Source organism: Anticarsia gemmatalis, chromosome 2 (assembly GCF_050436995.1).
Source record: "Anticarsia gemmatalis isolate Benzon Research Colony breed Stoneville strain chromosome 2, ilAntGemm2 primary, whole genome shotgun sequence".
Classification (NCBI taxonomy): Eukaryota; Metazoa; Arthropoda; class Insecta; order Lepidoptera; family Erebidae; genus Anticarsia; species Anticarsia gemmatalis.
Window position 1 is genome coordinate 8,287,391 of NC_134746.1, and position 24,693 is coordinate 8,312,083.

General features: G+C 35.9%; 4 protein-coding genes across 15 annotated transcripts in view; all 4 read right to left on the reverse strand.

The window, feature by feature from the left end:
* Positions 1–114: 114 nt before the first annotated feature.
* Positions 115–11,524, reverse strand: LOC142986323 (uncharacterized). Its single transcript, XM_076134774.1, has 14 exons — positions 11,333–11,524; positions 10,502–10,650; positions 10,245–10,412; positions 9,203–9,312; positions 8,619–8,826; positions 8,235–8,371; positions 7,739–7,879; positions 6,502–6,706; positions 3,755–3,889; positions 2,988–3,206; positions 2,796–2,905; positions 2,226–2,433; positions 1,785–1,921; positions 115–1,526 (listed from the first exon to the last, which is right to left on the reverse strand). Exons 2-14 carry the CDS (start codon positions 10,593–10,595, stop codon positions 249–251), a joined length of 3,150 nt encoding a protein of 1,049 aa, XP_075990889.1. The 5' UTR covers positions 10,596–10,650; positions 11,333–11,524; the 3' UTR covers positions 115–248.
* Positions 11,525–12,649: 1,125 nt separating this feature from the next.
* Positions 12,650–19,354, reverse strand: LOC142983198 (zinc metalloproteinase nas-4-like). The gene is made up of 7 exons (XM_076130090.1): positions 19,278–19,354; positions 18,062–18,182; positions 17,784–17,951; positions 16,750–16,859; positions 13,338–13,536; positions 12,929–13,065; positions 12,650–12,849 (listed from the first exon to the last, which is right to left on the reverse strand). Exons 2-7 carry the CDS (start codon positions 18,153–18,155, stop codon positions 12,754–12,756), a joined length of 804 nt encoding a protein of 267 aa, XP_075986205.1. The 5' UTR covers positions 18,156–18,182; positions 19,278–19,354; the 3' UTR covers positions 12,650–12,753.
* On the reverse strand, positions 13,543–16,498 carry LOC142986112 (zinc metalloproteinase nas-4-like). Its single transcript, XM_076134373.1, has 3 exons — positions 16,495–16,498; positions 16,165–16,302; positions 13,543–15,839 (listed from the first exon to the last, which is right to left on the reverse strand). The coding sequence occupies exons 1-3, from the start codon at positions 16,496–16,498 to the stop codon at positions 15,517–15,519; spliced, it is 465 nt and encodes a 154-aa protein (XP_075990488.1). The 3' UTR covers positions 13,543–15,516.
* A 758-nt stretch (positions 19,355–20,112) lies between the features above and the next one.
* C3G (C3G guanyl-nucleotide exchange factor) overlaps positions 20,113–24,693 on the reverse strand; it is a 31,427-nt gene continuing 26,846 nt past the window's right edge. For all 12 annotated transcript variants that reach the window (XM_076130174.1, XM_076130149.1, XM_076130135.1 and 9 more), the window contains 6 exons: positions 24,541–24,679; positions 24,174–24,431; positions 23,817–24,070; positions 23,583–23,714; positions 23,164–23,367; positions 20,113–23,073 (listed from right to left, as the gene is read on the reverse strand). In XM_076130174.1, coding sequence (XP_075986289.1) covers positions 23,184–23,367; positions 23,583–23,714; positions 23,817–24,070; positions 24,174–24,431; positions 24,541–24,679 — 967 coding nt within the window. In that variant the 3' untranslated portion in view covers positions 20,113–23,073; positions 23,164–23,183. The remainder of the gene's footprint in view (positions 23,074–23,163; positions 23,368–23,582; positions 23,715–23,816; positions 24,071–24,173; positions 24,432–24,540; positions 24,680–24,693) is intronic.

Genomic DNA, 24,693 nt, shown 5'->3' on the forward strand with positions numbered 1-24,693 from the left:
CCCATACACTCGAGACCTTTGTGAAAGCATGCTTCATAGTAAATACCGCTCAGAATTTCTGAAGCACACTGAAATGATAAAAGGAAAAATGTTTGGGTAAACAAAAATTACAAGTCGGGTAGACTGGCTTTAATATTCTTACGTAATTATTCTATGCTAAAATACTGTACACATAACATAACAATAAGAATAACACATATGTAATTAGAAATTAGGTACATAGTTAACTTAGAATATGACTAAAATCTTCATCGATCTTCTTCATTGCTCAAGTCATTGAACTTTTCCGATCGATACGGCGCGTGGTAGGAATATTCTTTCTGTTTTGGTGAACTGTAATCATAATCTTCTTCCTCTGAGTTGTGTTTCACGAATCCAGTGTACGGTTCACTTTCCTGTTTGTTGTCTTTATACTTGTATGGTGTGTATTTATGAAGCCATTCATCCTGGTTTTTACGAGACTTCCCGTCGTCAGGTATACTTGATGAATATTTTGCATATTCATCATCACCTGGATATCGCTCTAATGTTGCAAATGGTGATGACGTTGTATACCCACTGTCATACTCATCATGTTCGAAAAATGGTGATTTATATGATGGATCTCGTTGCGCAGGTATGGCTGCCAACAACGACTCTTTTACTTTTGATACACCTTCATGATAATCTTTAGTATTCGGTTTAGGATGATGCTGATCGTCCAATACTCTAAAGGCTTCGTGCGAATTCAAATTGTAAAGATTATTTATTTGATGCACAGCTGACTCTGTTTTTTCTTTCTGTGATATGGGATTAATGATTCGAGCTGGTCGAGGCATTAATTCTACTTCTTCCTTTTTATCCTCTGGTGGACTATGATCAAACATTTTGTAAATACTGAAATCTGGAGTTTGTGAAGGATAGACATGGGATTTAATTATTTTAGCTAACCTATCAATCTCTTCAATTAGAGCTGGGTTTTGTTTATTATCTTGGGTATTTCTAAACTCTGTCAATGTTGAATCGTCATCATTTTCTACCTCGCTCGGTTTCTTGAGATTGCCATGAGTTTTATCGTTGACTTCTGACTCATCATCGTGATAGAGATGGAACTCTGGTTCTTCTTCGTAAGACTGTGTTTTGGGACCTGGATTATAATCTGCAGGCGCAGTGTTACCTCCTATTTTCAACGGCTCAGAAGGTATGAAGGAATATGTTATTTCTTTACCAACACGAAAGCCTTCGTCTTGCGTCGTCGACAGGACTTGCGGCGTTTTACTAAAATGATCAAATACGTGATGAGTAGTTGGTACTTCAGTTAATTTCTGCGTTTCAGCAGCCGGTAATAGTTTGATAACCACAGCTTTACCTTGATGGTATCCAATGCCATGACCATCAAACGGTTTGTTCTTAGTGCTCTTCTTTTTGTTTTTCTTTGTGTTGTTATCATCAGAAAGGATATCTGAATCGGCGTCACAATACATTTTGTTTAATTTTTGAGTATCCTTATCTGACAATCCTAACCTTTGTCCAATTTGAGCACCTCTCTAAAACATAAAAAAATATTATTTTAATGTTATTGTATTAATATTTCGTCAAGAAATTTAGCACGGGTTGTGTTTTCTATATATGTTATATATGAATTATAATACAAATCAACTCAATAAATTGCAATGCACGAGCTTTTTCTATGTAGAACTACTGATTTAAATGGACTTGCCATAGATATACCACTACCTACTCATAAAAACGTATAAAACATCACATGAGATGGAAATTATGATGTCAGTATAATCTTGTATCACCTGTTTTGGAACAATCGTGTCCTGGCCATTGGAGGAGAAAGCTCGTCGACTATAATGCAGGACACTGTCGTAGTCGTAACCCACGCCGAAGTCCGACACCGAGAACGAGTTGTATTTGCGAAAGTTATGCTTTGCCGCTGGAAACAAACAAATATTAACGCATGAACGAAACTTTGAAAGATACTATGTTCACTGATTCCTCTTTACTTAAGCATAAAAATGTATCATGACTTTTGTTTACACACAGAGACACGCAACTTTCAATAGAAATCGAAATTTTGCTTCGCACCAAACGTTTATTGCCTAGATAGACGATGGGTTAATTTATATTCGCATTGTGTAGCGTTCACGTGAGGTGACGGTCGTCGACATTACTCACTTGCTTTGTAATAAAAAATATAAAATGTTGCCTTTAATGTTCTGCCAAAAATAAAAACTTACGTTGAACAATGTTTTCCCATACAATGTTGACGTAGTCATCTCTGTCGGGGCTACTCTGCATGTGATAGAATCCGAGAGTATGTAGCATTTCGTGCACGACGGTACCGTGACGGAAACAGCCGCGTCCGACGGGATGACGTCCCGATAAGTTTAGGACTTGGTACCCGCCCTGATAACCCACTTGAGAGAAACATCCTCTTCGATTACCCTGAAATAAGAAAGAACACTTTCTTATAAACAAACCTAAAGTATAAGCTTTGTTCTAAAGTGTCAGTAAAACGCAATCCAACGGTTCATTGTTAGTGAGATATCTAACCGTAATTAATAGGCAAATACAACGAATAACGTTACCGCAACGCTTGTTAAGTTAACGGATTTTTACTAATAATGAGAAAGGAAAAGTAATAGCGCTTTGTCACAACATAGTTCAAATCCAGTTGTAGGCAAAGCAGAAGCAAAATGTATATGGTAGGTATAAGCAAAGCTGGATTAACTTTAAGTCACTTTGTAGAGGTACCTAACAGTTATCTTCAAAGTAACACTCTGCTTAAGAATAAAAAATATAGTCACCTGTATCACAACTGCGTCTTTATCTCCCTTTCTATATCGACGGAATTTGACACATGATGCACGTGCGATTTCGTCTATTCCACTCAGAATAGCTTGCACCTGATCATTGGCTGGAAACAAATTGTCAAATGTACTGAGAGCTTAAACTTATTTCAGGACAAGTAAGATCACGAACATAGGCGTTTTACTTACTAAAATGTTCAACTTGTATGTATACAATAACCTCGTTGTTTGGCCATCTCTTAGCTCCATCTCTGATGCCATTCCGAGCGAGACCCTCGGCGACATCTTCTACGATCAGTCGTCTCTGACGCTCGTTTAAAATGAGATCACCTTCAAACTTGCCACTCTCTTCCCAAGCGTGATCAGACACGTTTTCTTCTTCATCATAGTCGTCGGGATCAACGCCTTCTGACAGTATGAACAGAATAAATTTGACAACTTAGAACTATAGTATAATATACAGCAAAATGTACTGAGGTACAATCAACAGAGCAATTATAACAATTTAAAGCGAGCAGAAAACCCACAGGCTTTACTTTGGTTTCCTGTTTTAGAGACTACGTGCCGAACCGGATTTAATTTTCCGCAGTAAACCAAACATTTTCAATTGAGCTTTTGTTTACTTATTTCAAGCGAGACAAGTATGAACCGCATGCAATACGTTATCTAGCAACTTTTAGCACTTTCATTTTAAACAATTTATGCATCTATGCTCATTAAAAATTATTATTTAGTTGCTGGGAAATTAAATTATGAGCTTTCATCGTTATTATTTATGACACATTTTAATTAACATATCTATTGGTAAGATGGTCTGTTATTTTTTAGAAATTGATAGTATTCGTGAAACCAGTTTTTTATGTTTATGGCATTCAACAATTATTTTAATTTTCAACACCTCAAACACTAACTTTCGGAAACAATTTGAATTTTAAAATGTGTAGCCAATCACTTACTTTTTAACGTCGGACTCAGCTGAGACGTCTTCTTGATATAATCCGAAAAATCCTCCAATTCGCTGTAACTCATAGCGAGGCACTTGACCGCACAAATTACTATTAAAACAACCGACAACTTTAAGCGCCCCATATTTAATTATTTATTAACCTTTAACCGCTTATTTTTATTATTCCTAAACGCATGCGGTTTTGTTTTTGCGTCTTAATGATACTCAACTTAACTCACACAATGTATCGGGAAAAAGTGTGCCATATTAACGGCATTGCGCTTTTACGAACATTGAAAATTGATTGCTGTTAAAGATATCGACTATCTTAGTCCAGTGCCGCGTGATTTTTTGTGCAGGACAAAAGCCACCGGGGTGGGGCGAAGTTTAATATAGCTTCGGATACGACCATTTCACAAGGTGTTAGGCCGCAACTGCGCCGGCACCGCTTGCGACAGCGCCGGGCTGCTGGTGACAGCACCACGCCGCCACCACCCATAACTCATGCAACCGAGTTGCTAAATTCGCTGGCTCCAGTTATTTTACTTTAACGTCCTCCAACAATAACACGGACTTGTCATTTTTGTAATAAATTGGATTAGTGAAATAGTAAAGGGAAAGCAGTGGTTGTCAATGACGGTGAAACTATTGAAAGCGTTTCGATTGTTGAATACCCTTCGTCATATCGTAATTGCCATTCAGCCATACATAACATGTTTTGTGATTAATAAATTCTAATAAAAAATTCGAACTATTTGTAAACAGATGTATAGAAAAAGCTCAGTCGGCTTATCTGATAAGTAAGTTTACTCACTTATCTGATAATCGGAAATTAAGATAAACATAGAATTTTGTTTATGGGTACCTATAATATGTACTCTTGGCACAGGTCTAGCGATAGTTGAGTGGTACAAGCATTCGATTCTCATGCGGGTGGTCGAGGATTCAAATCCGATTAAGACATCACAACTAGCCCCAATCCTGCCCTTGCTAGTGCCGTGATGAGCTCAGATCTACCTTACCCCTCTCTCATTAAGAGGGGATTACTCAAGTCCAATATAGAGCTAAAATGTTATACAGTTTCCCATTCAAACAGTATGCTAGTAGCTTTTAATTAATTGATGAGTTATTAATTATGCTACTTAATATAAAAAATTAAGCATCTTGCTTAGACTACTTATACGGAGATATTAAGAAACCTTATTTAAAATCTTACCTTAATAAACAATCGAGCTAGATCGATGTTGATAAATAGCAGTTTTTTCTGAAAACATTGCTTGCAGACTTTTAAATAAAGTTACTCGGTTGAGTTCTTTTTGAAACCTTTTTTATCAGATGCCTTCAATTGGCTTGCGTTATGCCTTGAGCAGTTTTATTTAGTCAGCCGCGTAAAACAATCACCTACTTTGGATTAGAGAGATTATACAATACCTACAAATAAACTATTATCGTTTGTTGCGAAGTATTCAGCAATCTTCAATGCCATTGCCAGAATTCCGTAAATGTGTAAAATTTCAAGAATGCAAAAAGAAAACCGATTGGGATTTGTTGTCCTTGATTGAAATCGGGTCGATGTCGATAGGCAAATTGACCACGACTATGACGAATCATTACGAGAAACTAGTTTAGTTAGTATACAAATTTGTACTATTGTCACTCGTATTATTTAAGTCTTTGTAGCGATAGTAACCGATGACGATAGCCAGCAGGTGGCTCAGTGTTTCGACATCATTGAACGAACATATTTTGGTAAGTACAATTCAACTAGATCTTGATTACCATAATTAAACATACCTACATATAATATTTCTATCATGTTTCAAATCTCCTTAAGAAAGACGAAGTGTGCGGAGACTAAGACAATATATTTATCTTTTAGGTTTACGTTAGCTCTAGTTGGTGCTTAACCTCACACTTTTATTTTGTTTGGTATTGACACCATTTGTAACGCTTGATTGCAATAATACATTGCGATTGATAGTTGATAATAGAAAATTGCTATTTGGGGATGTTACAGCACAGTTTATGTCCAAACAGCGAGGAACAATGAAAAGTCAACAATAAAACACATTAAGAAATCAGCGTTCTTTTCATTGAGTCAAGTTAGGCGTTTATTAATTGCTGTTAACAGTTGAGATTATTTGATATTTTAGATCTATTTATTGACTTCAACTCTGTATTCTGTATCTATTTTAGTCGTCACCTTCAGTTTCTTCACAATACATCTTGTTTAATTTCGCTATGTCTTCGCGGGATAACTTAACTCTCTGACCGATCACAGCTCCTTCCTATGAAAAACGTTTGGGTAAACGTTATTTATAATATAAACGAGCTATGTTTTGCTATATAATTTTTGGATACCTACCTGTTTCGGAATAATGGTTTTTTGTCCATTGCTAGAGAAGGCCGTTTCAGAGTAATGCATCAAACTATAATAGTCGTATGGCGTACCAAAATCTGTGACTGTGTCATTAGTGTATTTTGAGAAATTGTGTTCATGACCTGCAACCAAATTATATTTAAGCTGATCTTTCTAATATTCTGAATTTAATAATAACATTCTTCGCAGTAATTTGATTAGCATCGACATTTACATTGTATTTTAATTTATAAAAGCACCCAAAAGTGCCCAAACCGATATTTTTATTTTTATAAATCTGGCGGATAGGAATTCCTCACCATGCAGCCGCTCTCTTCCTTGTAAGGCACTTAAGAGTCAGGGTGTAATCTTTATCATAATAATGTTAGCAGTCTTACCGGGTCTAATATTTTCCCACACGATGATGACGTAATCATCTCTGTTATAATTGCTTTGCATGTGGTAGAAGCCAAGTGTATGCAACATCTCATGAATAGTTGTTCCAAAACCCTTCCTGAAGCAACCTGTAGCCAGATTCAATACTTGTCTGCCGCTGCCTTGCCCGTTGTATCCGACCGTCGAGAAACAGCCTTTATCTGAACCCTGATAAATAGATAATTATGGTATTTATTCAGTTAATGCTATGACACTTGTTATTCCAAGATGAATAGGGATGAGTTTTTGTTATTTACTTACGGTACTAAGTCCAGCTGCTTAAAATTTAGATTGAACCAAAACCAAACTCTATACTTATTCCCAGCCGTATTAATACACACTACTGCTTGGATCACTGCAGCTATTTAATACTTATTAGTTTATAACTAGTGATCGGAGTAGATAGATTGATTTTACGTATTTGTATCATAAATGCACACAGAAAAAATAATATGGGTAAGCCACTTTTTCTGAAAGTAATTCCGGTATTCCGGATTCTATAATTTTAATTAAAGTACATTCACAAAAAATGTTTTTGTTTCATAACGTAAATTTTATGAATTTTGACGAAGATACAACGCTTTTAAAACTCAAAATCTCAAAACCCTGGCAAAGTACAATACTAACCTAAGTTCCGGTTTTTTAAAACTATCAACCAATTCCGGAGGAATGTCTATAATTAATATTAACGTTTCGGATGAATGAAGTCATTTCAATCTACCTACTCCGATCATTTCTTATTGCTGCAGCAATTACGTTTTGTGTTACATTTTGTACATCCCAATAGTTTCCTATTCGAATTTATTAATTAGTAAAGTTTTACCGAATTCAATGACATTAGAGATTACTCGCCCTTAGACTTTGATCCTTGTACATATGTACTACACCCGTTTCCAATATGAATATTATGTAAATACAAAACCGAAAGCGACTACGTTATGAGTAAAAATAAATGTTATGGTTAGTAAACTAATTAGTATATTACCCAAGATTAGTTTATAACAAAAATGTCTAGCGATCTTTTCCATGTTACCATCACTTTACTTACCGCGCTCTAATGAGCAAGTTAGACTCATAGGTAGAGAAGAATAGTAATAAATTAAAAACAAATAAATTATAGAGCTTCTTATTATATAACAGTCATGTATTTTATATATTTTGTACGTATATCGTTTTATTTTCTTAAGTAATTTTTTATCAGTCTACAATGATTTCTTTATCTTGTCCATTCTTGTTCGGTGGTGCTACTTCCTCGGTCCCCGACTCTTCGCAATACATTTTATGCAGCTTCATTATGTCACTTTCAGACAAGCCATCTCTTTGACCGATTTTCACGTTTTCCTGCAAAATGTCGAGTCGTTCATTAAATTCCCAACCTGTTGTCTATGTTTACACATTTGATTAGTAGTTACAGCAGCAGCAGTAAATGCGAGTACCGCGCCGATGTCTTGGTTGGTTCTTGCTGATTGTAATATCACTAGCCGCCACCACACAATACAGCTTATATCTATTCACAACTACACAATTTTTGTATATGTAAATTCTGCGTACTTGGGCGACGCAGTACTGACCCAGTACAAGTCTATAGACTCTACAGCTTCACGCCTTTTAAATGTTAAGAGTTAAAAGGGTCGTGCGAGTGAAAAATAAACCCTTTACAAGATTACATAAATAACATGTTTATAAAATAATCTACCTGTACAGGAACAATAGTTTTATTTCCATTCTTAGAGAATGCCTTCTCTGAGTAATGCATCACACTCTGATAATCGTACGGTACTCCGAAGTCTGTCACCGTGTCATTGTTGTATTTAGCGAAGTTGTGCTCGGTACCTGCAATAAACTTTTATACTAAAGTACGTGATCATAATATCTCCTAGCTAATATTTCATTACATGAGATTGAATGGAGCGACTGAAGAAATAAGAAGAGCACTGATACTTTCAAACATCGAACTTTTTAGGTATCAAGAATTGCATCCTAGTGATTACCTACGTATCTAATTTAGGTATTACGTGAATTATTCAAATTAACTTTTAAAAAACCGTCTACACATCGATTTGTAACATATTTTACTTACCTGGTGAAATATTTTCCCACACAATATTGACGAAATCGTCTCTATCATAAGTGCTTTGCATGTGATAGAAACCTAATGTGTGCAACATCTCATGTACTACCGTCCCATGTTTAAAGCACCCCCTCGCTAGGTTCAGCACTTGGTCCACCTCTTCTTCATCATCCGGAGTGATGTGGCCTACGTTTGAATAGCATCCGTTCTTTGAGCCCTAATAAAATAACCGGCTGTTAGGATTGTTAGTAGAAAATAAAACAGGTGAATGTATTTTTGTAAGTTACCATGAAATTAAAGAGGAATGGCATTGCCATAATGTCGAGCAAAAAACACACCCATAAAACATGACTTAGAAAAACCAACAAAATGAATGAGATGGTGACCATAGGTTGGTGTGACATAGAAAAAGGGGGCGTGAAAAAGATGACAAACTCCAACCCAAATTGGTACCTAATGCGCAAGTGAGATCAACCATTCAAATCAAATCTACAAGAACTTCTTGCAAAAAAATTAAATAAGTTAGTTGGTATGTTATAATGTAGGTTAGGTGTTAGTATAAGTTCAAATGGAAGTGTAAAATTTGTTGGTACTTGAATTCTGACGGCGTGTTCCTCTTCATTTCGCCTCTCACGGAATTTGATACATGATTTACTCGCAATGTCGGCAAGAGCTTCCTCAATCAAGGCCAAATGCTGCTGCTCTGGAGGGCAAAACAATAATTTTATTTATATTCAATTCCCTTTGGTTTTGCTCCGAATCAAATCCCGGAAACTGTCGCAATGTGTTTTTCTGCATTATATGAGTTAGCTTTTAGAGTCCGATCGGTCCTCTTGTAGAACAATACGGTTTTAACACTAACATATAGGTATTTACGCCACAATCATTTCTTGCACACAAGTAATACTTATTTTTACCGCCAATGAAAATTCATTCAAATAACTAGTGATAATAAGTAGGCACTTAATATTTTAGAAGTTCCAAGACAAACATTTAAAATTATAATTAGATAGGTAGGTACTAACACGAAAATGAAAAAGAAAACATTGTTGTTGCATCATAATGAATTCAAAATGTGTGCAGTTACGCAGATTGCGACACTGTCACTGTCATGTTGAGCATTAGTTTACAAGTACACGAGGATATGACTATCAGTCGAGTATTGAGGGTACATGAACTGTTGAATTGGTAATAAGCAACACCTAATTTTCTTTAGAAAGCAATATCTTGAAGTTTAGTTGATAATTTGCTTTAATTTTGGATCAGTATGCAAAACCTATCCATCGATATTATAAATGCCTTGTCGACATGACTATGAATATTATTAATTCTAGCTTACTGCATCGCCCTCACTTAGTATTCTGGTCATTAAGTAGGTAAGCACGGGCTTACTCCGTTAGATATAGCACGTCATTGTGAATAGCATTTGATGCTATCCCTGGAATAGCGTTACAAAATTCCGCACTTATCTTAAGGACATTTTCCTCGTTCGATTTTGTAAGTAACGTAGCATAATGTAAGTAGTAAGGAAAAGTTCCTCTCTTTTTAAAAAAAATATTTATAATCCTCCTTGATTCGTTCAACAGGAACACAACTCACCATTCGCAATATTTAAGGTAACTGATTACTACATACCGAAATCATCATCTACAATGTAATACACAACAGTTTTATTCGGCCAGCGTTTAGCTACATCTCGCAGACCATTGCGTGAGTCATCAGAAGAATCCATTGCAGCTTTAATAGCTTCTCGTTGTTCTCTTGTTAACACCATGTCACCTTCGAAGTACTTCCCGTATTCACCTGTTTAGAAAAAAAAAAGCTAAGGAATTATGTTGTTCAGTTTTTCAGCAGTTGCTATATTAGGCAATAAGAACAAAAATTATACTTGCCTACATCCTCGAGATCCTCCTCCGACGATAAGGGAGCCGCAGTGATGATTGTATAAGCTAAGCTTAAAACAGCCAGTGATACATAAAACCTCATATTGCACTGGTAGACCTCGGCCGCACGCTAAAATGATCGACGAGTGCACTGAATACTGTAACATATCGACGCGCCTTTTTAAACAAGCGAACCAGTAGGTGGTTAACAACGGGACATCTCAATCGATCACCTAATTAGATAGTCTAGTTATCTTTTAATGTGTTGCTTACGAAATTTTCTAAGTGGTATGTATTTACTACTTGAGTTATCGGAACCCTGGTGCGTTCTGTTCGCGACAGCTCTAAGGAGTCGTTGTAGTGAGTTTCAGATAGGTACAATTTCGAGTGTCACTAGATTGATTACGGATTTGAACGTTGGATCATTTATATACAACTCCACCCTTAGCACCGTGTGATTGTAAGTATATTGAATGGAATAGAATTAACTAAAGGGCAATAGTTATTTCTAGCAAAAATTGCTTATTTTTATGGAATGATAGAGACTATGTTCTAATACGGAGTACATGAGAAGTACTTTCTTATACTTAAAGGTTCTGAGTCTGGTTTGTTGGTGTGGGTAACAAAGTAGTACCTACGTACCTTTATTACGCATTAATTACTGAGTTCCCTTTTTGTCACCACTGTTCGTTTTTTTTTACTTTGACAGCAGTGACGCACGGGATTTTAGTGGAGAATTCCGTAAAAACATTCGCGCTCTTTCCAAATATGAAAAACATTGTATAATAAAGGTAATTCCCTACCTTTTAAATGAAAAATCTAGAAGGTATGCTTACTTACCTTAAAATTTTCCTTCGTGAATTCAAAGTGCAACCTACTCTTACAGTTATGGCAATCCATACAGTTCCTATGCAGCCTAGGACGAGTAAGGACCGCGTGACAGATGTATAACACAACAATACATTTTATCATAATAGCTATTTACACGGTTAAGTTAATCTTTCTGCTGTAAACAAATTATAAATGGCCGGTAATTAAAGTTTTGTTAATACAATTCCTAGTGTCACGAATCGCGTATATTCAGCGTCTCGATGCTTAATTGCTGCCCACGACTGCGCCAATCCTACATAGGTACCTACTCCATATATATAGCAATGTTTTTTAAAATAATAAATTATATACACCCAATAACCATTCTATTAATTTGTATTCTATTAGCGATAAATTTTTATTTTATTTAAGAACGGGATCGTATTTTTAAAATGCACCCTACTACATACTTACCAAGCATTATCTCTATTTTTACGGCATACGAAGACTTAAAATCCCGCTTCGAGAGTTAACATTATGTAATTTTGTTCATCCCATTTATCAGAGAGCAGCCTATTGCTGTATACACGGTGGAAAAGAAATGGACCAGTGGAGAAACGATTTTAAATATTAAATATCTTAATTCATTGAAAGGAAACGTTCTTTTATAATTAAATTTGAATAACTATATTCAAAGTTTACTCACATGAGCCGGTAGAAATCCTCAATAAAATAAAAATAAAAAATAGTTCATGGCCCATGTTTTTTTCCCCGTACTTATACTCACTGGCATCAGTAAGTACTTTGTCATGGTAGCTGTTTTAGCTACCGATAAAATATTGATTTAGTTGCACTTTATGGTTATTAAAGAAAAAAATAAACTGTTGTAAATACAGTGCTATGCTATTATTTTAACAAAATAGTTACAAAAACAACTTGACACACAAAATTTTACTGTACATACCTGCGAGTGTGATTAATGTTTGCAAACCATTTAATTCAATAAACATAATCTATATCAATGGAAGATGTCACTGTACAGTCACTGTTTCTTAACATCCATCATTGATTTTTTTAACGGTGGTTTAGTTAGTAGGTAGGTATGTACTATTGTCACTCTTATTATTTAAGTCTTTGTAGCGATAGTAACCGATGACGATAGCCAGCAGGTGGCTCGGTGTTTCGACATCATTGAACGAACATATTTTTGTAAGTGCAATTCAACTAGATCTTGATTACCATAAATTAAACATACATAATATTTCTAACATGTTTCAAATCTTCATAAAAAATGAGCGAAGACTAAGACAATATATTTATTTATCTTTTAGGTAAAAAAAATAGCTCTTTTCATTGAGTCAAGTAAGCGTTTATTAATTGCTGTTAACAGTTGAGATTATTTGATATTTTAGATCTATTTATTGACTTCAACACTGTATTCTGTATCTTCTTTAGTCGTCACCTTCAGTTGTTTCACAATACATCCTGTTCAATTTCTCTATGTCGTAGCGGGATAAATCATACCTCTGACCGATCACAACTCCTTGCTATGAAAAAAGTTTGGGTAAACATTATTTATAATATAAACGAGCTATGTTTTTTGCTATGTAATTTTTGGATACCTACCTGTTTCGGAATAATGGTTTTTTGTCCATTGCTAGAGAAAGCCGTTTCAGGGTAATGCATCAAACTGTAATAGTCGTATGGCGTACCAAAATCTGTGACTATGTTTCTATTGTATTTGGCGAAATTGTGTTCCTGACCTGCAACCAAATTGTATGTATGTATTTAAGCTGATCTTTCTTATATTCTGAACATAATAATAATATTCTTCGCTGTATTTTGATGAGCATCGACATTTACATTATATTTTAATTTACAAACATTTATAAAGCATCCAAAAGTGTCCAAACCGATATTTTCATTTCTATAAATCTGGCGGATAGGAATTCCTCACCACGCAGCCGCTCTCTTCCTTTTAAGGCACCTAAGAGTCAGGGTGTAAGCTTTATCATAAAATTGTTCGCAGTCTTACCGCGTATAATATTTTGCCAGAGGATGGTGACGTAATCATCTCTGTTATAATTGCTTTGCATGTGGAAGAAGCCAATTGTATGCAACATCTCATGAATTACTGTTCCGGCACCCCCCCTGAAGCAACCTCTAGCCAGATTCAATACTTGTGAACCGCCCCTGTTGTATCCGATCATCGAGAAACAGCCATTCTCTGAACCCTGATAGATAGATAATTATGGTATTTATTCAGTTAATGCTATGACACTTGTTATTCCAAGATGAATAGGGATGAGTTATTGGCATTTACTTACGGTACTAAGTTCAGGCTGCTTAAAATCTAGTTAAATTTAGATTGAACCAAAACCAAACTCTATAATTCCCAGCCGTATTAATACACACTACTGCTTGGATCACTGCAGCTATTTAATACTTATTAGTTTATAACTAGTGGTCGGAGTAGATAGATTGATTTTACGTATTTGTGTCATAAATGCACACAGAAAAAATAATATCGATTAAGTCTGTAATTACATTCACAAAAAATGGTTTTTGTTTCGTAACGTAAATGAATTTTGACGAAAATGCAACACTTTTAAAACTCAATATCTCAAAACCCTGGCAGAGTACAATTCTAACCTAAGTTCTGGTTTTTTATTTTTTTATTTAAAACTATCAACCAATTCCGGAGGAATGTTTATAATTTTATTAATTTTAAGGTCTCGGATGAATGACGTCATTTCAAACTTCCTACTCCGATCATTTCTTATTACTGTAGTAATTACGTTTTGTGTTACCTTTTGTACATCCCAAAGCAATTGTTTCCTATTCGAATTTATTAATTAGTAATAAATAAATATTATTGGACAAGTCACACACGGTCATTTGATTCCAAACTAAGCAGAGCTTGTACTATGGTAACCAAATAACTGATAAACATACTTATATACTTCTAAATACATACTTATATAGATACATTAACATCCAGGCTCAGAACAAATACTCGTGCTCATCACACAAAGATTTGTCCCGGGTGGGATTCGAACCCACCACACGCGGCGCTACGGTTGTTGCGGCGAGGTGACCGCTTAAACCACTGCGCCAAACGTGCAGTTTTACCGAATTCAATGAGATTAGAGATTACTCGCCCTTAGACTTTGATCCTGGTACATATGTACTACACCCGTTTCCAATATGAATATTATGTAACTACATAACCGAAAGTAACCACGTCATGAGATAAAAATATTAGGTCGGGGAAAAAGTCTTTTCGCATTATAGTATGAATCACAAACGAGTACACGGTTCATTAGGTTTCTTTCAGTGAGCTCGTGAGGTGCCCAAAAATCGAGCTTTTTTGTGAAGAGAATAGATTTTATTACAAGTCCATACATACTATAATGCGAAAAGACTTTTTCCCCGACCTAATAAATGTTATGGTTAGTATTAGTTTAGTATATTACCCAAGGTAAGTTTATAACAAAAATGTCTAGCGATCTTTTCCATGTTACCATTACTTTACTTACCGCGCTTTAAGTAGCAAGTTACACTCATAGGTAAAAAAAGAATGGTAATAAATTAAAAACAAATCTATACTAATCTATACTTAATATTATAAAGCTGAAGAGTTTGTTTGTTTGTTTGTTTGTTTGAACGCGCTAATCTCAAGAACAACTGGCACAGAATAATAAGTACTATAGTACTACTGGTCCGATTTGAAAAATGGATAGATAGTCCATTTATCGAGTAAGGCTATAGGCTATATATCATCGCGCTACGACCAATAGGAGCAGGGTAGCAATAAAAAATGTTACAAAAACGGGGAAAATTTTAAACCATTCTCTCTTATGTGACGCTAGCGAAGTTGCGCGGGTCAGCTGGTAAATTATAAAGCTTCCTATTGTATAACAGTCATGTATTTTATATATTTTGTACGTATGAATATCGTTTTATTTTCTTAAGAAATTTTTTATCAGTCTACAAGGATTTCTTTTTTTTTGTTCGGTGGTGTTACTTCCTCGGTCCCTTATTTTATTTTAACTTTTTCCTGTACAATACACTCGTCGTACGTCTTTTAGAGACGAATATGGGTGCATTAAGTTTTTTAAACACAAATAAATAAATCAAGAAAGTTTCAGTCATTGCTGCTATCAATGGATGTAAGTTAGATTCGTAGGCCTTATTAGGAATACTTGAATCTGTCAATCTCGGCCTTGACTTCTTACAGACCCACTTAAATACCAAAAGCATGGTACCTGTATTGGAATAATAGTTTTATTCCCATTCTTAGAGAACGCCTTTTCTGGATAATGCATCACACTGCCGTAGTCATACGGCAGTGTGAGCAGTATCGTTGTTATATTTGGCGAAATTGTGTTCAAGCCGTGTAATAAACTGATGTACTTAGTAAATATACCAAGTAACAAAACTTTGTTTAAATATTTAAATATACCTACGTCCAGGGTAGAGTTTAGTACTCCATGTAATGAAGAGCGGCTGATCAAAATATATGCAAAATAAAACAATTAAGTGAAGCCTAACTTGTTCCTTGTGGTAAAATGATACTTGTACCGATTTTAGAACAATCACTAAATATCTTTACCTATCTATTTACATAGACCAGCAAACAAAGTAATTCTACTTAAAGTAAGTACTCTAAATTATAATGCCTCAAAATAAACGTCTAATTATTATTTTACCCAATACACTATATTCTCATACAATTTTAACAGTCTTCAAGATTATAAGTACCTAATTCAATATTGTATAGAAAAGTATTCACGTACATATGTACATACCGTAGATCTTGTCACATAGCTTATACAAAGGGAAATAAAGTACCTACTTACCTGGTAAAATATTTTCCCACACAATAGTGACGAAATCGTCTCTATCAAAAGTGCTTTGCATGTGATAGAAACTTAATGTGTGCAACATTTCATGTACTACCGTCCCATGTTTAAAGCACCCCCTCGCTAGGTTCAGCACTTAGTCCACCTCTTCTTCATCATCCGGAGTGATGTGGCCTACGTTTGAATAGCATCTGTTCTTTCAAACCTAATAAAATAATCGCCTGTTAGGATTGTTAGTAGAATATAAAACAGGTGAATGTGTTTTGTAAGTTACCACGAAATTAAAAAGGAATTGGCATTGCCATAATGCCGAGCAAAAAAACACACCCATAATAACATGACTTAGAAAAACCAACAAAATGAATAATATGATGACCATAGGTTGGTGTGACATAGAAAAAGAGGGCTGAAAAAGATCACAAACTCCAACCCAAATTGGTACCTAATGCGCAAGTAAGATCAACCATTCAAATCAAATTTACAAGAACTTCCTGCTAAAAAATTAAATAAGTAAGTTGATATATTTTAATGTGGGTTAGGTGTTAGTATAAGTTCAAATGGAAGTGTAAAATTAGTTGGTACTTGAATTCTGACGGCGTGTTCCCCTCCGTTTCGCCTCTCACGGAATTTGATACATGATTTACTCGCAATTTCGGCAAGAGCTTTCTGAATCAAGCCCAATTGCTGCTGATCTGAAGGGCAAAACAATAACTTCATTAATATTCAAATCCCATTGTTTTTTCTCCGAAACGAATCCCGGAAACTGCCGCAATCTATTTTTCGTCATTATATGAGTTAGCTTTTAACTGTCCGATCGGTCCTCTTGTGGAGTATTACGGTTCTAACAGTAACATATAGGTAGGTATTTGCGCCACAATCGTTTCTTGCACGCAAGTAATACCTACTTATTTTTTCCGCCAATGAAAATTCATTCTAATAACTAGTGATAATAAGTAGGCACTTAATATTTTAGAAGTACCAAGACAAACTTAAAATTATAATTAGATACTAACACGAAAATGTAAAAGAAAACATTGTTGTTGCATCATAATGAATTCAAAATGTGTGCAGTTACGCAGATTGCGACACTGTCACTGTCATGTTGAGCATTAGTTTACAAGTACACAAGGATATGACTATCAGTCGAGTATTGAGGGTACATGAACTGTTGAATTGGTAATAAGCAACACCTAATTTTCTTTAGAAAGCAATATCTTGAAGCTTAGTTGATAATTTGCTTTAATTTTGGATCAGCATGCAAAACCTATGCAACGATATTATAAATGCCTTGTCGACACTAATATGATACTATTAATTCTAGCTTACTGCATCGCCCTCACTTAGTATTCTGGTCATTAAGTAGGTAAGCACGGGCTTACTCCGTTAGATATAGCACGTCATTGTGAATAGCATTTGATGTTATCCCTGGAATAGCGTTACAAAATTCCGCACTTATCTTAAGGACATTTTACTCATTCGATTAGTATAATAGTATTGATAAGTAACGTAGCATGATGTAAGTAGCAATAAAAAGTCCCTCTCGTCTCCTCCCTGATGCCTACAACAGGAACACGGCTTACCTTTCGTAATATATTAGGTTACAAACTACTACATACCGAAATGTTGTTTTACAATGTAATACACAACAGTTTTATCCGGCCAGCGTTTTGATACATCACGCAGACCATTGCGTGAGTCATCAGAAGGATCCATTGGAGCCGTAATAGCTTCTTGTTGTTCTCTTGTAAGCACCATGTCACCTTCAAAGTATTTCCCGAATTCACCTGTTTAAAATAAAACTAAAGAATTATATTTGCGACAGATCCAGTATAAAAGGTTGTTCAGATTTGCAGTAGTTGCTATATTAGGCAATGGGAACAAAAATTGTACTTGCCTACATCCTCGAGATCCTCCTCCGAAGATAAGGGAGCCGCAGTGACGATTGTATAAGCTAAGCTTAAAACAGCCAGTGATGCAAAAAACCTCATATTGCACTGGTAGACCTCGGCCGCACGCTAAAATTATCGACGAGTACACTGAATGTTGTAACATATGGACGCGCCTTCTTAACAAGCGAACCAGTGGATATCAACGGGACATCTCAATCGATCACCTAATTAGATAGTCTAGTTATCTTTTAACGTGTTGATTACGAAATTTTCTAGGTGGTATGTTGGTATTTACTTCTTGAGTTATCAGAACCCTGGTGCGTCCTCATCACGACAGCTCTAAGGAGTCGTTGTTGGTTCTTAGTAGTGAGATTCACATTAGTACTATTAAGTGTCAGTAGATCGATTACGGATTTGAACTTTTTAATTCGACCATTTTATCATTCAATTCCACCGTCAACATCGTGTGATTGTACCTAAGTACCTAAACCTAGTGAATCGAATAAAATTGAATAAAAGGCAATAGTTTGCTCCCGCAAAAAAAAATCTTTGAAATGAAAGAAAATATGTTCCGATACGGAGTACCTACATAAGAAGTACTTTCTTACACTATTAGGTTCTGGGTCTGGGTAGCTGGTGTGGGTAACAAAGAAATAGAAACCTATAGCGGGTGATAGACGTGCTAGTAAGTACGTGGACTTGTGGGTCTACGATCTTTTGCGTCTGTGTGTCACTCTAAGTGCGCCTACTTTAAAATTGTCGCGCTAGTTCCCCGGCGATCCAAACATTTTGAAATCTTGCTCGTAGCTCGTCTCGCGGCTCAAATGGCCAATGGCCATTTTTTGCTAGTGCTTCAACCACATTTTTCGATGATTCCTAAATAACACAATGCTTGTTCTTTCGATCACAACGTAATACAGTGTGAGCCATCTTCTCGTGTGTCACCGAGGTCGAGCCGAGCAAGTTCGTGACCTTAAAAACCGTGTCCTTAAAGTTCGTACGTCTATCACTAACTTATAGCACGAATTCATTCCTGAGTTTCCCGTTTGTCATCTTGTTTGTTTTTTCCTATGGCACTAGTGACACAAGATATTTTTGTGGAGAATACATATCGTAATATAAAAACGTGATGCGCTCTTCCCAATTATAAACAACATAATATTTTAAATTCATACCTATTTGATTAAACATGAAGACAGTAAGTAGTAGTAGCATGCTTACCTTAAAATTTGCCTCCGTGAATTCAAAACTAGCAACCAGTCTACAGTTAAGACAACCAATACAGCCCCTAGGTAGCCTAGGACAAGGACAAATGCTGTGAAAGTTGTTTATATACATGCACAACAATACATTTTATCATAATTGCTATTTACACGGTTATCAAGCTAATCTTTCTGCTATAGACAAATTGTAAATGGCCAGTAATTAAATACGGTTCCTAGTGTCACGAATCGCTCACATTCAGCGACTCGATGCTTAGTTGCTGCCCACGGCTATACCAATCCTATTTAGTGTTCCTCCGTGTTTATCAGAATAACAAATTATATTATAGCCAATAACGTAAAACATTATAAAATTGTTGATGAATTGAGATTTTAAATTCTTCAATGAAGCCATGAGATTTTTTTAATGATTTTTGGAACGGGTATACTTGCCAAACATTAAGTCTATTTTTTACGGCACATGAATACATCCAGCTTCCGGTATTAACATTATGTAATTTTGTCCATTCCATTTCTCAGAGGGCAGCCTATTGCTGCATACAAGGGGGGAAAAATAGACCATGTAGAGAAACGACTTTTAACATTGAGCAATATTAAAAGAAAACGTGCTTTTATAATTTAAATCGGTTTATATTCAAGATTTTCTATAAAATATGCTCACATGAGTCGGGAATGGAACTCACTAAAATAAAATAAATTAGTTTTCCCTTCATGACCCATGCTTTCCCCTTACTTATACTCACTGGCATCTGTACTTTGTGATGGTAGCTTTTTTAGCTAACGAAAAAATATTTGCTTGGTAACGCGTTATCGTTATTAAAGAAAAAATAAACTGTTGTAAATAAAGTGCTATATTTATTTTACAAAATAGTTACAAAAAAAACTTGACGCACAAAATTTTACTGTACACACCTGCGAGTCTGATTAATGTTTGCAAACCATTTAACTCAATAAACATAATGTACAATAAAGTATAATAATATAATATAAAAAAAAACTTTACTTATAGTAAGAATTAAACTTAAACAAACGGTCCCAAAAAAGATAAAATATAGGTACTATATTTAATTCCATTCATAAGATTATGGCATTTCATTAACGTAATACTGAACTTGCTAATACAACAAAAATATGTACGCTGTTCACTATATGTGATCTTTATACTTATGAATATGTTAATAGTATGTTATAAATAAGAACATTGTGACAATTAATTATCATTGTGTATTGTAAAATTAAGCCAAGGCTACATTGCTTTGCGATTAGAAATCTTACACATGAGTGATTGCATCAAAGTCGAGTGACTTTCATAGATAACGAGTATAATCCCGCTGCGTGACAATGACCATACTGTATCACTAATCTACAATGGTCAGTCAACTTTTATGCAACTCTGCCATCATAAGATATCCTTTGGTGACATACATGGGACATTTTAAATATTTCACTAAAGTGAATAATTAATTTAGGCAGTCTTTAATATACTTTAGATAATAATCCGTTTCATATTTTTCATAATCTAAATAAATAATAATACCAGACAATGAATGGTAACGTACCCTATCAACTTAACTAATCAAAATATTTTTACATACAAAATACAATATCAGCACAGAATTCTGTAAAGCACTGTAAAACATTCTAAATATTGGTCTAGTTATTTATTGCATGGAACTTAATTGTTCCTTTTGATTATTACGAACTACCTGATCGATGCAAATACATTATTAACCTTAAGCCTGTATTAAAAATGGTATTGCTTTTGTTTCGTAGTTTCTATTGTTATAAAGACACAAGTGTAGTGGAGCACACGTGCACGAATACGCGCACGATCGCGTTCGCAACAGGGTGGTTGCGAGCGCGCGGGCTCGCGGCGGCGGCGGCGGCAATCAACGTGACTAACATACGTACACCTCGGCCAGGTATATTGGGGTTTAATACGCTTACTACTAATATTCATCTAATACAATTGCCTACGCGTACAGGACGTCAATAAGACTGAGTAGTAAGCGGCACGCTACATGATTAGTATCACAAATTGTGCAGCAACTCTAACAACAATTAAAATTTATTGCTATTTCACTGAAGACTCGATCGTCTTAAGGCAAATTAAACGATGATTACACTATTTAAATTTGACCTATAATTATTTTTAAAATGTGATTATTGTGAACATGAGACTATCGAATATGTTTTATGATTTCCCAAAGTTCATGCTATATCTAGCTACAGCTCCAGAGGCAGTAGCGTCGAGTCTAAATCTTACATTAGTGTAGAGTTACGCAAACATAGAAGAGTAATGTAAATAAGTATACTTCTCAAAAGTATGTAATTCGTTAGCTTCCTTGCAGGTAAGCAACATATAGGAAAAATATAGTTTTTGAATATCAAAAATAAAATATGCATTGATTTTTTATATTTTAAGAGCATGCACAAAAATATTGTATTAATAATAATACTTTATAACACGAAAGAGATGGCAATAATGCGCTATTTGTTAATAGCGTCGTTAATTTGCCGATATACGAGACCGGTCTCATATTATTAGTATGTACTACTAATTATTTATTTTATGAACTTGCTATATTTTAAATGTTTATATTATCATGTCAATGCGCTCACGTACGCGTTTGTGACGAGACTCGGATACCAGTGTGTTACATCGATAACACATCGCAAGTCGTGTTGCAACTTCATTAACCGTACTTAATATTTTACCGTATTCATCGCCAACGAATGCTTAACACGTAAAGCTAGTACTAAAGGCGAAAGATTTAACTTGCAACTTTGTACCTTGAGAGCATAATTATTTATTATTACGTAACTTCTTCGTTTAGATACTTATCGAGTAATAAATTACTTGTACTATGTATAGAAATGGGACACTTCTATTGTCATCAAAGTTTGGCACACGATTTTAAATTGATATGTTGCGCTTTGCTCTATGGAGTTGCACATAATACAAATGTGTATAAAAATATTAATATTAAAATCACAATACGCACGTCATATGTGTCAGGGTTCTATCAACTGCTCACTATAAGTTAAATTTTGGAAGCCCCATTGAGGTTACATTATTTAATTAATATAAAATTCTGAGGCATGTTAACTGTAGACTTGAATCGAACGAAACTGTCCCATTTCATATAGGTACTACTTACGCGTAAATGTTATTGAAACACACGGTGAACAATACTCTTGAATGACGTTAATGTAAAGTTATTACGCTCAAAATGCTTTATAAACGACTAAGTCACTATGGTCAAACATTAGTTCGTCTACCTTTCCTAAGACTTCAAAAAGTTTCCTCTAATTCGATGTATAGAAAGCTAACTTCCGAAGCTGGCTTACACAACAATGTATACAATGACATCAATGGCAATTACAACAACAAGAAGATTCAAGGACTTTTACTCTAACACCCAAGGCGTCGCTCGTTTCATTAGTACACTATGCAAGTCACATGCTGATATGTAATAGACGACAGTGAGTCGATTTAAATACTGATAGAAAGAATATTCACTCGATTATTATTATTATTTGTTGCACATGAAAAGCGTTGAAATCGTAAGCGCGCAAACCGCAACACTCGTCGCATCGACTCGTCCACGCATCACACTCGCTCTCTGTTCGATCACAGTCGAGAAAATCGCACAATTAATAAATACACTAATATTAATTAGGCCTTTTTAGGACAGATAATCACAATTTCTCTAAATTAATATTCGCCTCGACGTACGATTCGAGCGAATCGATCGACCGATCGTCCGCCACTCTTTGGATTCAAAATTTACCTGTAACAAACGGAAGTGCATTAATCTCACGAGCGTCTTAAAAAACAAAAAAATTCGAAGCGAAAATAAGACAATCTATCGCATACATACGTGAAACAACGTAGTAAGTCTCAGACGGGCTGCGCGGAGGGCGCGGGCGCGTGGTGCGGCGCGGCCTGCGGCGGCGCGGCGCGGGCGCGGCCGCCGCGCGGCTTGATGCTCTCCGACACCTGCCACATGGCCTCCTCGCTCAGCACGTCGTCGAACTCGTTGAACATCGCCAGGATGCGCTCGTTCTTCTTGAACTTGTACTGTCTGTTGACAAAATTCATATTCATAATTGTACGCGAACTTCGCGGTAGATGGTCAGTTAGCTAGCACGCGCGAAGATTTATTTAAAAAAATATTATTATTATCATTTTAAATGTTCAATAAAACAAATTCTGAGGTTCTGTGTAATATGTTGATAATTAACGTAGATGTTATTTGACTTGGTTAGTTATAATCTAAGAATAGACACAGATACGTACTCTTTATGGAACCTTTTCATATTTTCCATGATGTGATATTGTTGCCATCTCTTGGTGAAGTTTATTCTACCATCCGCGAGCAAATCTGGATTGCCGATATGGACGAACGTCAGATCTTGAAGGACTAGACCACTGCGAAGAAAATCAACAAAAAAATTTAAAATATTCTTATACCAAGAAAACAGGAAAGATGCACAGATAATACGACTAATAAGATAATGCAAGCACACGAACATGTAAGGTATGCAAGGCGGCTGCGTCTCGGCGAGCGCCTGGCGGTAGGTGCGGAAGGACGAGGAGGAGTCGATGATGGTGCAGTAGTCGTGCAGCGTGTCCACGATGGAGCGCGGCCAGCCCAGGCGCCGCACGGGCGGCGAGTCCAGCGCCGACACCAGCGCCAGGTACGAGTTGAAATTGTTCATCTTGCGCAACGCCTTCATTACCTTCAGGAACTTGCTCGCGTACTTTTCTCGATCGCGGGCATCGTCCTGTTTAAAATAAAAAAATCACAAATGTGCATTTATTTGTAAAATGAAATCGATAAAAGTTAATTTTGTCGAGTTCGCGGTACATAAGGTGAGGTAGTTATACCTGTTCCAAAATCCTAGAACGTGCCCAGTAGCTCATTTTATTGAAGTGTTCAGTGAAGCGCGTGAGGTTGGGCGAGCTCTCCTCGGACTGCTCGCGCGGCCACAGCAACACCTCGGCCGTAGTGAGCCGCACGAAGAGCGCCGCGTCCAACAACGTCATCTGTTCCGCGAGCTCCGTCGCCTTGAAGTCCAGCAGGGTGTCTCGCCGGAGAGATACGCTCCCGTAACACGGAGTGTCGTATTCATATCTGTTGTTAGTCTGACAAACATAACAATATAATAAGAAAATAGAGTCGAAGGCGATCATTTCTGTTTATGTAACATTCGATTAATGAAAAGCATCACAACGGCCGGCACAAAATACTCACTTGTTGGAAGTGCAACTGTTTCTGTTTGTCGACTAGAATCTGTCTGAGGGCTTTCGCTATAATCAACTCCTCCGCATCTACAAGCCAATAGATGAACTCCATGATCTCCATCATCAGAGGACCGTCCAGGTCTGATATCCTAGAATTAATAAA